Source organism: Phragmites australis, chromosome 5, assembly GCF_958298935.1.
Source record: "Phragmites australis chromosome 5, lpPhrAust1.1, whole genome shotgun sequence".
NCBI classification, from domain to species: Eukaryota; Viridiplantae; Streptophyta; class Magnoliopsida; order Poales; family Poaceae; genus Phragmites; species Phragmites australis.
In genome coordinates this window covers 40,702,353-40,717,778 of record NC_084925.1, presented here as the reverse complement: position 1 = coordinate 40,717,778, position 15,426 = coordinate 40,702,353, and the positions used below count along the sequence as shown (strand labels likewise).

Genomic DNA, 15,426 nt, shown 5'->3' with positions numbered 1-15,426 from the left:
AAACTTACTAACCCGTCATTGACTTGCTACAAAGGTAAAATCCGACCATTTCATTATTGCTCTGGTAATATTTGATTTGATTGAATCTAAGTCTACTTACGGTAATAATCACACATATGTAGAGTGTATCGATGATACATCAAGAAGAGTGTTAAACATCGGCCGTTCGCGAAAGACTGGATTGTCCGACATGATTTTCCTCGTAAGAAGCAAGGACTGGATAATAATTTATGTGGTTTTTATGTAATGGAATTCATGCACTGATTCAACGGAGACACGTCATACCAGGTGGTTGATGCTGAGGTATGCGATATACATCTTGATGACTAATTTTCAGGTCCGATATGTGTTCATAAGGATTGATTTCTTTAATTCTTGAAATGCAGTTTCTTGTGCTGTTCAGAGATCGACTCATGTCTATTGAAATCAACGCACTTTAAGAACAACTTGTCGGGTTCATCAATGATCAAGTCATCAGTCCAACTGGCGAGTTCCATGAATTTGGCTCCTCTATCTCGTTACCTTCATCTAATAAGAAAAAGAAGATTTCAGAACCTTCGACTAACAAAAAATCTTGAACTCTTTTTCATTGTTGTAATAAAATATCACATGTATGCCTTGTATATACCGTGACGAGACTTGATGTTTTAAAAATAAAATTTATATGCGCTTGTGTATATATGCTGCGATAAAATTTGACATCTCGTAAATTTAATTTATATGTGCGTGTCTATAAATATACCATATACTATTACCGGTAACGGCCAAAATTTGAAAATACCACAGTATTAGCAGCAACCACCACATTTTGAAAAGGGCGAGAAATAACTATCAGTGCCAGTTGGTAAAAACAAACCGGCACTGATAATACCAGCCGACACTGATAGGTGTACTATCAGTACCGGTTCGATCCACGAACCAGCACTGATAGTGATTTTCAGTATCGGTTCTATATCCGGTACTGATAATCATAAACTATCAGTACCGAGTAAATAGTGTCGGTTCAAAAACTGTCACTGATAACGATTTTGAATCGACACAGATAAAAGGTATCTGTAGTAGTGGCAGCGGCGCCAGACTCCATACGGTGATTGCTGCTGTGCCGGATTCCAAACAGTACACCGAACCGTGGCCGAGACATGTCGCCTAACATGAAGACGCGACCCATCGACCTCTCCATAGTTCTTACACCACAGCTGAAGAATTCCTTAATGTTATGCACGTACTGACATATTTTGGTCCACGCATCAACTGAACTCCATGAGGGCACAAGGCAAGCGCGTACTTCATTTCTTCTACCTCTCTTTGCTATATATTGGCACCTAGAAGTAGTAGTGTAGAACCAAACGATCATAAAATATTTGCTTCCATTTAAGATTACAGTACATAACAGGATACATCGACTTGTTGAAACAAACCTGCTAAATCCAAGGGAGGTAGTGGAGGAACTATTCTACCACTAACATTTTCCTTGAACTACTTTATTTCTTTTATTGATTGGTTGTATAGTTCACAGTTATATTGCATCTATAGTTGTATTTTTGTAGCACTAATTTGACACAAGCTTCTACATAAGCTGTCTATGCCTGAAAGCTGATCATGAATAGCAACTGTGGTTTGCTGGGTGCTTCGGCGCACGTCTTGCCTTCAAGGAAAGGACAATAACAGGGTACTTGGTCTTCACTTTCTGGAGGTGCTTTGCGACATTCTGTGCAAACATCTCAAAGAGATCGTCGAGTATATGCCCACCAAAATGGTGCGCGATCAGGGGCTCAACCACAGCTCTTATGGACCTGGCGACGTTGACACCGCTCTGAACGCTGTCGAGCACGAGATCACCATCCAAGTCGTCATGGGGATCCCAGTTCGACTCGAAGAGCTGGATGTGGTTGATGTCAAACAACTCGCTCTGCTGGATCACCTCCCTCACTTCGTCGATCGAAGGCGCGTAGAACGGCAGGTTGAAGGAGTCCAGCTTCCCCTTCTCCACACGGCCCTGCAATGCATCAAGAAGCAAGAACTGGCCGGGTTCAGTATTTCAGTTCACGAGTGAATTTCAACACACTTCTTTTATGCTGGTGTACGTGCGCGTACCTCTTGGACTAGGGACTGAATAGCTTGGGCAAGCAGCCCCCACACGTAGCTGACCTCGCCATGCAGTACGTCTTTGTTCTTCCTGCCCAGAAATGTCAGCACCATCTGGCCACTCAACACGAGCTCGTTGTGACGCAGCCTGAGGAACAGCGAGAAGTCGTCCTGGAACTGCTTCCGATGCAGCTTCACCACCGACGGCGGCGTGGTCTCCCAAATGTACATGTTGCCTTCGTTTTCAACCGTGCCTCTCGAGAGCTCCTCCGGTACCTAAACAGGAAACACGCATGCCACATGTATAGTAGTTGTGCATCGCAAATGCTCATGTGCTCAGCATCGCTAAAAGCATTCGTATGTAAATGGTGGACACAGGGATTTGAACCCGTGGATGGAATCATACTCAGATACATCCACCACCACGGTAAGAGGTCATTCCCTAATTTGTGCATACCTTGGAGCGCCACATGAGGCAGTAGGAGGAGTGGAAAATGTGAACGCAGCGATCAGGGAAGAGCCTGGTGTAGAAGGAGCCCGGCAGCCCGGCGATGTAGTAAGGTGGCATCGCCTCCCCTTTCTCATTCGCGGTCAGGTTCTTGAACAGCTCCAGGGACTGGAAGACGAGGTTAAAGTCGTTGCCGGGGAGGTCGTTCAGGAAGAACTGCACGTGCACCGGCTCCTGCTGGCCGCCAAGCTCCTCACGGCAGTCGGCGATGGCGCCGAGCACCTCGGATACGACGAGGAGCGTGTTGGGCCCCGACGAGCAGCCGAGGTCGGCGAGGACCATCGTGCCGGTGGGGGTGAGCGACGCGTGGGCCGCCTCCACGGCCTTGTGGAGCACCGGCTTCGTCTTCAGTATGGACTTCTCCTGATGAACGTGCACGTACATCAAGGGCGCATGCCATGCATCAGTGAAAGTTTTTCGCATTGTTAACAACTTAACTGTGCACGCAAAAGCAAAAACCTGAAGCCTGGAGTTGGTGGCGTAGCTGGTCTCGTCGTCGCCATGGCTCATGTGGAGGTCGCGTTCTACCTTCATGGCTGCACTAACGGCCCGGTACTTAACAATGGCAAAAGCTTGCTTGTTTCGGAGACTTCAAGTGGTATGTTCTCTATTGAACAGTTGCAGAGCAGAGCACTAGAGCCTGCCAATTTATAGGCGTAGCCAGCCTGGGCAAGCAGTTGTTTACTTTATTCCCGCACAATTTCTACATTTCAGGAATTGATTCAGGGAGTGTTCCGGCAGGCCGGACTGGTGAAAGAGGCGGGCGCCAGAGCGAGAACCTTGCAATACTGTTCACACTGTAGGAATGTGAATTTGAAAAAAAAATAAGAGTAATAGAATATAGAAAATATAATAGCCGGTGATAATAAAAAAATAAAAAAATAATATTAAATGTGATAAATTTTAAAATATCTAAAAGATAGTCTAAAGTCATCGAATGGCGCCAAATAATTTGTTGCCATGTTCACGCACTGCGCCATAAGATTTTGCGTCATGACAAGGTGCTTGATGGTGTTGTAGGGACAGGAGGGTGCATGACATGACATGCAGCAGAGTCACGTGAACCTTGTCTGGGCAGGGGGCCCGCGGGTGGAGGAGTAGCCTAAGTTAATTCAGGGTTTACTCAGTGGAGCACTCTTTGATTTAAATTTTTTATAGCGAGTGATCCTATGTAAGAAGTGATTTTGTGATTGAAAATGATTTCTTTAGTGATTCTATAAAATAAAATATATGGATAAAGTGATTCTCTGCGGAAAATGAATCAGGAGAAGTTGCTTTTTTCAATTCCTAACTTTTAGTTCATTTCAGAGAATCACTCCCACGAATTCCACTCATGCAGCTAAAAACTGAAAACTGCTGTTTTGCAGAGCTCCCCTGATTCCAGTCGGGAAGATGCTCTAAGAGCTCTGCCAAACAGACCCTTAGATTGGGGATGTGCACATGCTTCTATGCAGGATGAGGCAACAAGTGAAGCAAATATAAGGCCATCTCTAACTATATTGTTTTATTTCATTTTTTTAGTTTTTTATTTCTTTTATTTTTTCTCATTTTTAACGGGTTTTCTTTCAAGAGAAATCACGAAGGGAAAGGAGAGAATCTCGTTTTAAAAGGAATAACTTTAGAAATCTCTTCGTGACAGGAATCGTAAAAAAAAACTATTATAGCGTTGAACAGAATAAAAATCTTTTCACGATAAAGATTTTTCTCCCGAAGGAAACGTTGGTCGTGGTCTAAGTAACGAACTACTGCTATTGAAAGAAATCTATTGTTAACAACAAACTCATACCTGGCACCATATCCAATCAAACAGGCAAAGTGATGGGTGTTGAAACACTGAGCAGCATCAGCAACAATAGAAGCAGACATACGGAGGCCATTTTGGATCAAATGCTGGTGGATGGCACCAACAGCTACGGTATGGCAGGCCGAGTTGGTTCCTAAATCATCCAGTAATTTAATATTGCAATCCAGGAAGTGTAGAAAAAACAAAAAAGAACTTAAACTAATGCTAGTTTTTCTGGCCACAAGACAGGACAATTTAGAAACAGAAGTTATACTAGATTTCGCAGGCAAAATTATAGGGAGAAAAAGTTGACAGGATGCAAAAAAAAAAGTGTTCAAAGAGGTGGTCGGAGCTTTTAGTAATGCTTCCAATGTAGAAAAGTGTCAATCTAAGGTGAACAGGATGCGTATCAACAGTGTTTGTAATCAATTATTATTATCAATTACTCTATACTAAAGTGCTTGGGATCTCTGGATTCTCAGGGCCCGTAGCTACTGTTTGTATGGGACCCGCGCATGTATATACATATATATATATGTATACATATACGTATACATATATGTATACATATATGTATACATATATGTATACGTATATGTATATGTATACATCTATGTATATATATACAAATACAAATACATATATGTATCTGTATACGTATCCATATATGTATCCGTATAATATAATTTTTTTAGAAATTCCAGAAAAATAGCGAAAAGTATAATAGTTATACAGATAAATCGGCTGAAATAATCTAAAATGCACAGAAAAATATCTAAAACTCAAATAAAAATGAAACAAATTTTGTTAGGTTCGTATTACTGTCGTCTACATATTAAAATTATGTGCATGCATAAAAAATACTACCATTTTCCCCTTAACAAAATGAAAATATTAAATATTAATAAATTCATAAATAAATATTGAGATGTCTAAAATTGGTGAATCTAATTTGTTTAGTCTTCTTTTGTCATGTTCTGTGAAAAAAAAAGGCGCGACGTAGGTGCACCAATCTGCTAGTATATACTAAAGTGCCTGGATTCGGTGAAATCGCAAGGCCCCTGCTACTGTAGCTATTGTAGGTACTGTAGCAGTGGCCTGTGTACGTATATATGTATAGGTACTGTAGTAGTGGCCTGTGGACACAGCGATTTTAACCCTGTGGATGGAATCGTCCTCAGATACATCCACCACCACGGTAAGAGGTGATTCCCTAATTTGTGCATACCTTGGAGCGCCACATGAGACAGTAGGAGGAGTGGAAAATGTGAACGCAACGATCAGGGAAGAGCCTGGTGTAGAAGGAGCCCGGCAGCCCGGCGATGTACTAAGGCGGCACCGCCTCCCCTTTCTCCTTCGCGATCAGCTTCTTGAACAGCACCAGGGACCGGAAGACATGGTTGAAGTCGTTGCCGCGGAGGTCGTTCAGGAAGAACTGCACGTGCACCGGCGGCTGCTGGCCGCCAAGCTCCTCACGGCAGTCGGCGATGGCGCCGAGCACCTCGGATACGATGAGGAGCGTGTTGGGCCTCGACGAGCAGCCGAGGTCGGCGACGACCATCGTGCCGGTGGGGGTGAGCGATGCGTGGGCTGCCTCCACGGCCTTGTGGAGCACCGGCCTCGTCTGCAGTATGGACTTCTCCTGATTAACGTGCACGTACATCAAGGGCGCATGCCATGCATCAGTGAAAGTTTTTCGCATTGTTAACAACTTAACTATGCATGCAGAAGCACAAACCTGAAGCCTGGAGTTGGTGGCGTAGCTGGTCTCACCGTCGCCATGGCTCATGTGGAGGTCGCGTTCTACCTTCATGGCTACACTAACGGCCCGGTACTTAACAATGGCAAAAGCTTGCTTGTTCTGGAGACTTCAAGTGGTATGTTCTCTATTGAACGTCGCAGTTGTAGAGCAGAGCACTAGAGCATGCCAATTTATAGGCGTAGCCAGCCTGGGCAAGCAGTTGTTTACTTTATTCCCGCACAATTTCTACATTTCAGAAATTGATTCAGGGGGTGTTCCGGCAGGTCGGCCCGGTGAAATTGTAGGGTACTATCTAACTTGGCATCATATATATAACATGTAAAATATGTGTATTAAGGATAGCTCTAGTAGCTACGGTATTTCATCGTTTCGGTGCATACGGATGGATGACGCCTGCAAAGCGGCTCCCGTGGAAACCGTATCGCCCGCAACAGTGATGCGGACGGATGTTGGTGGCCGCAACTTCGTGGACGGCGAGAAACGGTTCAATACTGTTTACATTGTAGGAATGTGAATTTGAAAGAAAAATAAGAGTAATAGAATCTAGAAAATAGAATAACGGTTAAAAATAGAAAAAATAAAAAATATTATAATAATATTAAATATGATAAATTTTTAAAATATCTTTTTAATATTCTAAGGTCATCGAATGGCGCCAAATAATTTGTTGTCGTGTTCACGCACTGTACCATAAGATTCGCGTCATGACAAGCTGCTTGATGGTGCAGTAGGGACAGGAGGGTGCATGACATGACATGCAGCAGAGTCACGTGAACCTTGGCCGGACAGGGGACCCGCTTTGTCACGTTCATATGCAAGTAGATCTGGCTTATTGGTCCTTGTTTACGAAGCACGTTCAGTTGCTAGCCACAATGCGTGTCCACGCCCGTCATTTATTGACCAAAACTTGACGAGGAATGTGCCATTCATGCATATTTAAACTTAGTCGCAGACCAAGCAAAGCTCAAGCACAAGCTGCAATCCTATTCACAGTGTAGGAATGTGGATTTAAAAGAAGAATAAGATTAATAAAACGTAGAAAATAAAATAGTCGTTAAAAATAAAAAATATTATAATAATATTAAAAATAACAATTTTTTAAAATATCTACAAAATAGGCATTGTTCAATGCCGCTAATAATGACAGCACATGGCTCTCTGTATTCCGATCTACTATCTCTTTACAATTGGATACCTACTAATTCTATATTTCATTACCTGGATTTGTGTGAAAAAAAAGAAAGCTTGACCGTGACTAGTACCTAGCACCTATGCATACTACATTATACAATGCGATCATGTATTTAGTGTGTAAAAATGAAAAAATAGACCATATATATCATCGTATTTACTAAAAGAGATAACATATTGGTGTATTTATAAATCTAGCACTCATATTTGGTACTTAAATTCCGGAAAACATAGGCCCGGGACATATTTGGCATATGAGGTGCCGCATGTAGGCAACATTGTCATATTAGGCACTTCAGGTGCCGAAAATTTTCTGTATTCGGTACTTACCGAATATGGGTAATAGTGCCGAATACGGCGATGCTTTCGGCGCCTGTCACTGTTTTCGGCATGCGGTCAAGTTGTGTCATGTTTCTGTCACTTCTCTCTACTTTTTACTATAAAATGAGAGCACCATCGCATACATCAGCTGCTATGTGAGAGGAGAGCAGAAGCACGAGTAAATGAGGAGATGAGAGAAGAAGCAGCAGCGTAGCGCATGGAGAGGAGAGGAGAAGCAGCGCGAGACGAGAAGTAGCAGTAGCGCGAGAAGAGGAGAATCAGCCAGAGACAAGAAGGAGCAGCAGCGTGAGATACAATAAGTACTTAAATTATATTTTTAATTAGTACTGGCAGCTATAATAGTAATTACAATGTTTAAACCGTTTAATTATATTTGTTCAATTATTTCTTAGTTTGATTATATGAATCTAATTATTTGCTTAGTTAGTGTAATAGTAATTAGCGTGAATTTGTATAATAGTAATTAGTGTGATGTTGTGTAATAGTAATTATTTGTTTAGGTTAGTAGATTGTATACTAGTAATTAATATGAATTTGATTAGTAAAAAAACTTGGGTTGGATAGAAATATTCGATTTAAATCATAATGCATCGATAAATTGTCAAATTAAAAATTTTAATTAATAGTGGTGCATGTCGGTTTAATTAGTTTTTCAATGCGATCCATTAAAATGGTGATGCACACATGAATTCCTAGTCTTAGTTAAATAAAAGAAGCAACTATGAAGTAAAATAGATGAATGATTTTAGTGTCTTTTACTCATAGTAGACTCCATTACTCCATAGTGGTGTGCATCAGTTTAATTAGTTTTTCAATGCAACGAACATAGCGGATGCGTTCAACAATGTACTAAAGGGAGTACGTGGCCTTACGTTGTGTGCCATCATTGAGCTCATATTTTATAGAACAGCGGACTACTTTCGAGACCGTGGTAATACTGTTATAAATTGCAGCACACTGTTCGTACTTAAGGTGGAGGCAATCTTATCCAGAAGGAGGATCTAGACACAATTTCATCAGACGAGGATCTATGACATGGCCAACAATGACTTTGAGGTTATGTGCCGCTATAGGTATGCTTCAGGGTGTAGCGCAGGGGACACCATGCAACAACCTCACGAGGCAAAGTGCACATGCAATAAGACAAAACTGCACCATATCTTGTTCTCGCATGTCTTAGCTGCTTGCAGGGATATAGGCGACAATGACGGATCACAGTATGTAGCACCGTACTTCACAATAGATGCATTGAGGAGCGCATGGCTTACAAAGATGCGGTCCTTCAACATCGGAAGCAGTTACAAAGCGATCGAGGGGCCTATGTGGATACTTTATCCCCGAGCATGATGCATAGATCCTGGAAGGCCTAAATCCACAAGGCTGCAAGGTGACATGGATGAAGTAGATGCTGTTGATGGCCTACACAAGTGAAACTTTGCAAACAACCTGACCATGACAGGAGGACATGCCCGACTCAGCAGTAAACTATCATGCACTATCAAAATGTAGTGTTTTAGTGCTGTTGCATTTTATTGAACCATGAAGCTTGTTTTTCACTATTTATTGAACCATGAAGCTTGTTTTTCACTATTTATTGAACCATGAAGCTTGTAATATATTCTAATTTGTTATTCACATACTTATTGAACCACGAGGAGTGTAATAAATTCTTTTTTGTTCTTCACATATGTATTGAACCATGAAGCTTGTAATATATTCATATTTGTTGTTCACCTATTTATTGAACCATGTAGCTTGAAATCATTGTCATGGCTCATGCTGATCTTCCCGAGCTTCTTCAATAGCGGTACGACGAGAACTATAAAAGACAGATGATTTTCACAGGGCAGTAGGTACCACGATTATATGTGCTTTTTAATTGCTAACATAATTTGCTACTAATGCAGTACATGTATTGGTTATCTTTTACAGTTGCTTTCGTTGCAAGCCCAGAGTGTCCACACGATTAAGGAGTTGGACCCTCGATTTCATGAAACACTCGCACGGGCAGGCTTACTATTGAAAGCGCCTAGAGGGGGGGGGGGGTGAATAGGCTTTTCTGAAAATTAAAACTAAACAACGGATTAAAAGCTGCCAGATACTCCGGTGAAGGTCGGATACTCCGGTCAATCCGGAGTATCCGGTCTAGTCCGGAGTCTCCGGTCTATACATGATTTCAAGAATAACTAAGAATTAACGCGAGCAGCTAGAATCTAAAGGTGATACTAAGTCCACTAGATATCACAGAGCTTAAACAACAATAAATACTAGCAAGATGATCACTAAGACAATTTATATGTAAATTCTCAAAGCTAGATAATTAAGTAAATTGCACAAATGAGAACACAAGGGATTGTCTCGGAGTTCGGCCACCTCACAAAGAAGCGCCTACGTCTCCGTTGAGGAGCTCACAAAGAGCCGAGTCTTTTCCAACCCTATCCTCTTCTAGCGACCACAAAGATCAAGCTAGAATTTCCTTATTCAATTTGAAGTCAATTACAAACTTCCCGTGGCACTTCACAAAGATTGGGTGCTCTACGGGCGACACCTTGCCATCTAGAAGCACAAAGCTCCAAGAGAAATGATCACAGCGAATGCTCGATGAAGAACTCAATGCTCAAGTGCCTTAATCTCACTCCAAACCCAAACTCACTAAATTTGCGCAAAACTTAGCACTAGAGATGGTTGGAGGGACTTTGAATTCTCTTGGAATGCTCTAGGGTGTAGAGTTCAGCAGCAACAACAAGCATTTAATGTCATGGGGTGTGGAAGTATATATAGCCCTATCTCAAAAACTAGCCGTTATTGTTCTGACAGACCTAACCCGGAGTATCCGGTGAACACCGGAGTATCCGGTCTCAATTCCAAAACGGCGTCAGAACGGTCACAAAACTGTGTCAGAATTAGCCGTTACGGTTCTGTTAAGTTACCGGAGTCTCCGGTCCTGATAGGGCTACCACTCAGACTGAGTCCGGAGACTTGCCGGACCCTCCGGCTTCTCCAGGTACCGAAGTATCCGGTGAACACCGGAGACTCCGGTCCTTTTTATCAAAAGAATAAATATTAACCGAGCCACTCTTGCCGGAGTCTCCCTCGGAGACTCCGGTAAAAACATTTTCTCCTACCGGAGTATCCGGTGAACACCAGAGACTCCGGTCTTTTTCAACAAAAATAAATGCCTAACCAATTGACCTCTGGCGGAGTCTCCCTCGTAGACTCCGGCCTTTAAAACTCACCAACTACCAGAGTATCCGGTGAACACCGGAGACTCCGGACAATTAAAAATAAAACGGAACCGAGCACCCTCTGCCGGAGTCTGTCTCGGAGACTCCGGTCTAAATACTGAGTACCGGAGTATCCAGTGAACACCGAAGACTCTGGACTCAGTGAACTTTTGTCTAACATCCCGGTGCCCGTGGGTGAGTGTGTCTCTCAACTTATTGGTTCTAAAGGATATCTTGAGCATTGAGACACTAAACAAGCAATCAAATGCAACCCTCTTAATAGAGCGGCTATCCTAGACTCAATTTCAAAAATAGAGAAATTTAAATCCTATTGAGTACTCCTCGTTGCTTCTCTTTTCTTTTCGAAGGGCATCAATCATCATATGTCTTCTCAATTTAGACTTAGACCTGTTCATGACGTAGATAAACATATTAGATCCTTAATTGTATTGTCATCAATAAGCCAAAACCTACTTAGGAGGCCTAGATGCACTTTCAACTACCTTCTGCTCTTATGATGGACAAAGCTCCTATGGTTGGTGGTGGCTGGACACCTCTCTCGCCAATTGAGGAATCACTGCTCACAGGTCTCGTCGACCGGTGGCGTCCTGAGATGTACACGTTCCACTTTTCTTTTGGTGAGATGACCATAATATTGAGGGATGTGGCCACGCTAACCAGGCTGCTAATCAAGGGTGTCCCATTAGTAGTTTCACGAACAATGAAGGAACAGTGGAAGGGTTACGTTGATGGCATATAATTATTTTTTATGTACCACACTTCAAATATTGTAGTGCTATTCAAGCTTCATTGACCATCTGCATCTTGTAGGTTTGGTGTGCCATGTGAGAAGAAGGATGTTGGCCTCTGCATGTCCTGGATTCATAGGCTATCACAGTTCGGTCTATACCCACCGGATGCAGACGAGGCTACAGTAATACAACACTATGATGTGTACTTGTACGTCCTGCTATGAGGTATCATTTTCTGCAACACGGTAGACGATTATGTCATTCCCCATATTGTATGGTTAGCGAGACAACTTGCTTCACATCCTTATGAGTCGATATCTTACAGTTAGGGATCTGTTGTGCTAGCTGCCACCTACAGAGGATTGTGTGATGCAACCCAGTGATCAACGAAGAAAGGATCTGTAACAGGCTGCCTACACCTCTTACAGCTATGGAGCTGGGAGTACCTCCCGGTTTGTCGGTCTTGTGTGCTCAAGAGCTACTATCCAGTCCCCATCTCTGATGGCATTGTAGATGACATGAGGCCTACGATGAGGTATTGGTGGATGCATGCAAGGCTGAGATGGAGTCAGCAACAAGACCATGGTAACTACTCCCGGGTGATCAGTGATTTGGACGTCCTTAGCGCAGATGTCGTGGAGTGGGATCCATGGCTTATGGTACGAGTAGCTGAAATTGCAACTGGTGGGCTCATCACATCATGTTGTTGGCGTGACTCAGGCTTATGAATGACTAGATGTTTCTTGTTGTACATGAATAATATGAAAGTATATTATTCTGAGCGTGTACAGAGGCAATTCGGGTACCGACAGTGGTGCCAGTACCTGCTCCACGAGACACCAGTCGGGCGCATGAGTAAGTGTGTTATTGTAGGTAGCATTAGTGCCCAAGGTGATCAATGTTAATTTATTATAACTGTGTATGTCACATATAGGAGGAGCGCACAGGGGGCCAGAGGCATGTGGGACTGGTCATCCATAAATGCCGAGCGCATACAGAGGTGATCCTAGTCAGCTGCTGTGGATGTCGTTGTTCCTGCTGGACAATACAATACGACGATGGACAATACCACATTGCTAGATTCATGAATACAATAATATGTTGTCTATATTAATAAATACGCTCAGGCATATTATACAAATTCATATTTTTGCCAAGTACAAGATATTACCTAGAAGTAGTAGTGTAGAACCAAACGATCATAAAATATTTGCTTCCATTTAAGATTAAAGTACATAACCAAATATATCGACTTGTTGCAACAAACCTGCTAAATCCAAGGGAACTAGTGGAGGAACTATTCTACCACTAACATTTTCCTTGAACTACTTTATTTCTTTTATTGATTGGTTGTATAGTTCACAGTTATATTGCATCTATAGTTGCATTTTTTTAGCACTAATTTGACACAAGCTTCTACATAAGCTGTATATGCCTGAACGTTGATCAGGAATAGCAACTGTGGTTTGCTGGGTGCTTCGGCGCACGTCTTGCCTTCAAGGAAAGGACAATAACAGGGTACTTGGTCTTCACTTTCTGGAGGTGCTTTGCGACATTCTGCGCATACATCTCAAAGAGATCGTCGAGTATATGCCCACCAAAATGGTGCGCGATCAGGGGCTCAACCACAGCTCTTATGCACCTAGCGGCGTTGACACCGCTCTGAACGGAGTCGAGCACAAGATCACCATCCGAGTCGTCATGGGGATCCCAGTTCAACTCGAAGAGCTGGATGTGGTTGATGTCAAACAACTCGCTCTGCTGGATCACCTCCCTCACTTCGTCGACTGAAGGCGCGTACAACGGCAGGTTGAAGGAGTCCAGCTTCCCCTTCTCCACACGGCCCTGCAATGCATCAAGAAGCAAGAACCGGCCGGGTTCAGTATTTCAGTTCACGAGTGAATTTCAACACACTTTTTTTATGCTGGTGTACGTGCGCGTACCGCTTGGACTAGGGACTGAACAGCTTGGGCAAGCAACCCCAACAAGTAGCTGATCTCGCCACGCAGTACGTCTTTGTTCTTCCTGCCCAGAAATGTCAGCACCATCTGGCCACTCGACACGAGCTCGTTGTGACGCAGCCTGAGGAACAGCGAGAAGTCCTCCTGGAACTGCTCCCGATGCAGCTTCACCACCGACGGCGGCGTGGTCTCCCAAATGTACATGTTGCCTTCGTTTTCAACCGTGCCTCTCGAAAGCTCCTCCGGTACCTAAACAGAAACAGGCATGCCACATATATAGTAGTTGTGCATCGCAAATGCTCATGTGCTCACCATCGCTAAAAGCATTGTATGTAAATGGTGGTTACAGCGATTTGAACCCTGTGGATGGAATCGTCCTCAGATACATCCACCACCACGGTAAGAGGTGATTCCCTAATTTGTGCATACCTTGGAGCGCCACATGAGACAGTAAGAGGAGTGGAAAATGTGAACGCAACGATCAGGGAAGAGCCTGTTGTAGAAGGAGCCCGGCAGCCCGGCGATGTAGTAAGGCGGCACTGCCTCCCCTTTCTCATTCGCGGTCAGGTTCTTGAACAGCTCCAGGGACCGGAAGAGGAGGTTAAAGTCGTTGCCGGGGAGGTCGTTCAGGAAGAACTGCACGTGCACCGGCTCCTGCTGGCCGCGAAGCTCCTCGCGGCAGTCGGCGATGGCGCCGAGCACCTCGGATACGACGAGGAGCGTGTTGGGCCCCGACGAGCAGCCGAGGTCGGCGACGACCATCGTGCCGGCGGGGGTGAGCGACGCGTGGGCCGCCTCCACGGCCTTGTGGAGCACCGGCCTCGTCTTCAGTATGGACTTCTCCTGATGAACGTGCACGTACATCATGGGCGCATGCCATGCATCAGTGAAAGTTTTTCGCATTGTTAACAACTTAACTGTGCACGCAGAAGCAAAAACCTGAAGCCTAGAGTTGGTGGCGTAGCTGGTCTCGCCGTCGCCATGGCTCATGTGGAGGTCGCGTTCTACCTTCATGGCTGCACTAACGGCCCGGTACTTAACAATGGCAAAAGCTTGCTTGTTTCGGAGACTTCAAGTGGTATGTTCTCTATTGAACAGTTGCAGAGCAGAGCACTAGAGCATGCCAATTTATAGGCGTAGCCAGTCTGGGCAAGCAGTTGTTTACTTTATTCCCGCACAATTTCTACATTTCAGGAATTGATTCAGGGAGTGTTCCGGCAGGCCGGACTGGTGAAAGAGGCGGGCGCCAGAGCGAGAACCGGTGCAATACTGTTCACACTGTAGGAATGTGAATTTGAAAGAAAAATAAGAGTAATAAAATGTAGAAAATAGAATAGCTTTTGATAATAGAAAAAATAAAAAATATTATAATAATATTAAATGTGATAAATTTTTAAAATATCTAAAAGATAGTCAATGTCATCGAATGGCGCCAAATAATTTGTTGCCATTCACGGACTGTGCCATAAGATTTTGCGTCATGACAAGCTGCTTGATGGTGCAGTAGGGACAGGAGGGTGCATGACATGACATGCAGCAGAGTCACGTGAACCTTGTCTGGGCAGGGGACCCGCGGGTGGAGGAGCAGCCTAAGTTAATTCTGGGTCCGTTTATGGAGCTTTCGTTGATTTAAATTGTTTATGGGGTGTGATTTTTTTAGGAAGTAATTTTGTGGTTGAAAGTGATTTTTTAAAATAAAATATATGGATGGAGTGATTTTCTGTGAGAAGTGAATCAGGGGAAGCTGTTTTTTTCAGCTCCTCAACTTTTAATTAATTTTAGAGAATCACTCCCACGGATTCCACTTATTGAGCTAAA

General features: G+C 43.5%; 2 protein-coding genes across 2 annotated transcripts; both read right to left on the bottom strand.

Annotated features, from left to right (window-relative positions):
- Window positions 1–1,344: 1,344 nt before the first annotated feature.
- LOC133919686 (anthranilate O-methyltransferase 2-like) lies at window positions 1,345–6,375 on the bottom strand. Its single transcript, XM_062364156.1, has 7 exons — window positions 6,115–6,375; window positions 5,605–6,018; window positions 4,380–4,530; window positions 3,053–3,390; window positions 2,543–2,956; window positions 2,095–2,361; window positions 1,345–1,996 (listed from the first exon to the last, which is right to left on the bottom strand). The coding sequence occupies exons 4-7, from the start codon at window positions 3,125–3,127 to the stop codon at window positions 1,598–1,600; spliced, it is 1,155 nt and encodes a 384-aa protein (XP_062220140.1). The 5' UTR covers window positions 3,128–3,390; window positions 4,380–4,530; window positions 5,605–6,018; window positions 6,115–6,375; the 3' UTR covers window positions 1,345–1,597.
- A 6,471-nt stretch (window positions 6,376–12,846) lies between these two features.
- Window positions 12,847–14,724, bottom strand: LOC133919684 (anthranilate O-methyltransferase 2-like). Its single transcript, XM_062364155.1, has 4 exons — window positions 14,548–14,724; window positions 14,038–14,451; window positions 13,591–13,857; window positions 12,847–13,492 (listed from the first exon to the last, which is right to left on the bottom strand). Exons 1-4 carry the CDS (start codon window positions 14,620–14,622, stop codon window positions 13,094–13,096), a joined length of 1,155 nt encoding a protein of 384 aa, XP_062220139.1. The 5' UTR covers window positions 14,623–14,724; the 3' UTR covers window positions 12,847–13,093.
- Window positions 14,725–15,426: the final 702 nt, after the last annotated feature.

What these genes read in the sequence shown, in the direction of transcription:
- LOC133919686 (XM_062364156.1), bottom strand. Translation starts at nt 3,127, where the DNA reads ATGAAGGTAGAACGCGACCTCCACATGAGCCATGGCGACGACGAGACC. An exon ending in CCACCAACTCCAGGCTTCAG is followed by an intron (nt 2,957 to 3,052) that starts GTTTTTGCTTTT and finishes CACGTTCATCAG; the next exon opens with GAGAAGTCCATACTGAAGAC. An exon ending in GCCTCATGTGGCGCTCCAAG is followed by an intron (nt 2,362 to 2,542) that starts GTATGCACAAAT and finishes TTTCCTGTTTAG; the next exon opens with GTACCGGAGGAGCTCTCGAG.
- LOC133919684 (XM_062364155.1), bottom strand. Translation starts at nt 14,622, where the DNA reads ATGAAGGTAGAACGCGACCTCCACATGAGCCATGGCGACGGCGAGACC. An exon ending in GTCTCATGTGGCGCTCCAAG is followed by an intron (nt 13,858 to 14,037) that starts GTATGCACAAAT and finishes GTTTCTGTTTAG; the next exon opens with GTACCGGAGGAGCTTTCGAG. An exon ending in TTCAGTCCCTAGTCCAAGCG is followed by an intron (nt 13,493 to 13,590) that starts GTACGCGCACGT and finishes GATGCATTGCAG; the next exon opens with GGCCGTGTGGAGAAGGGGAA.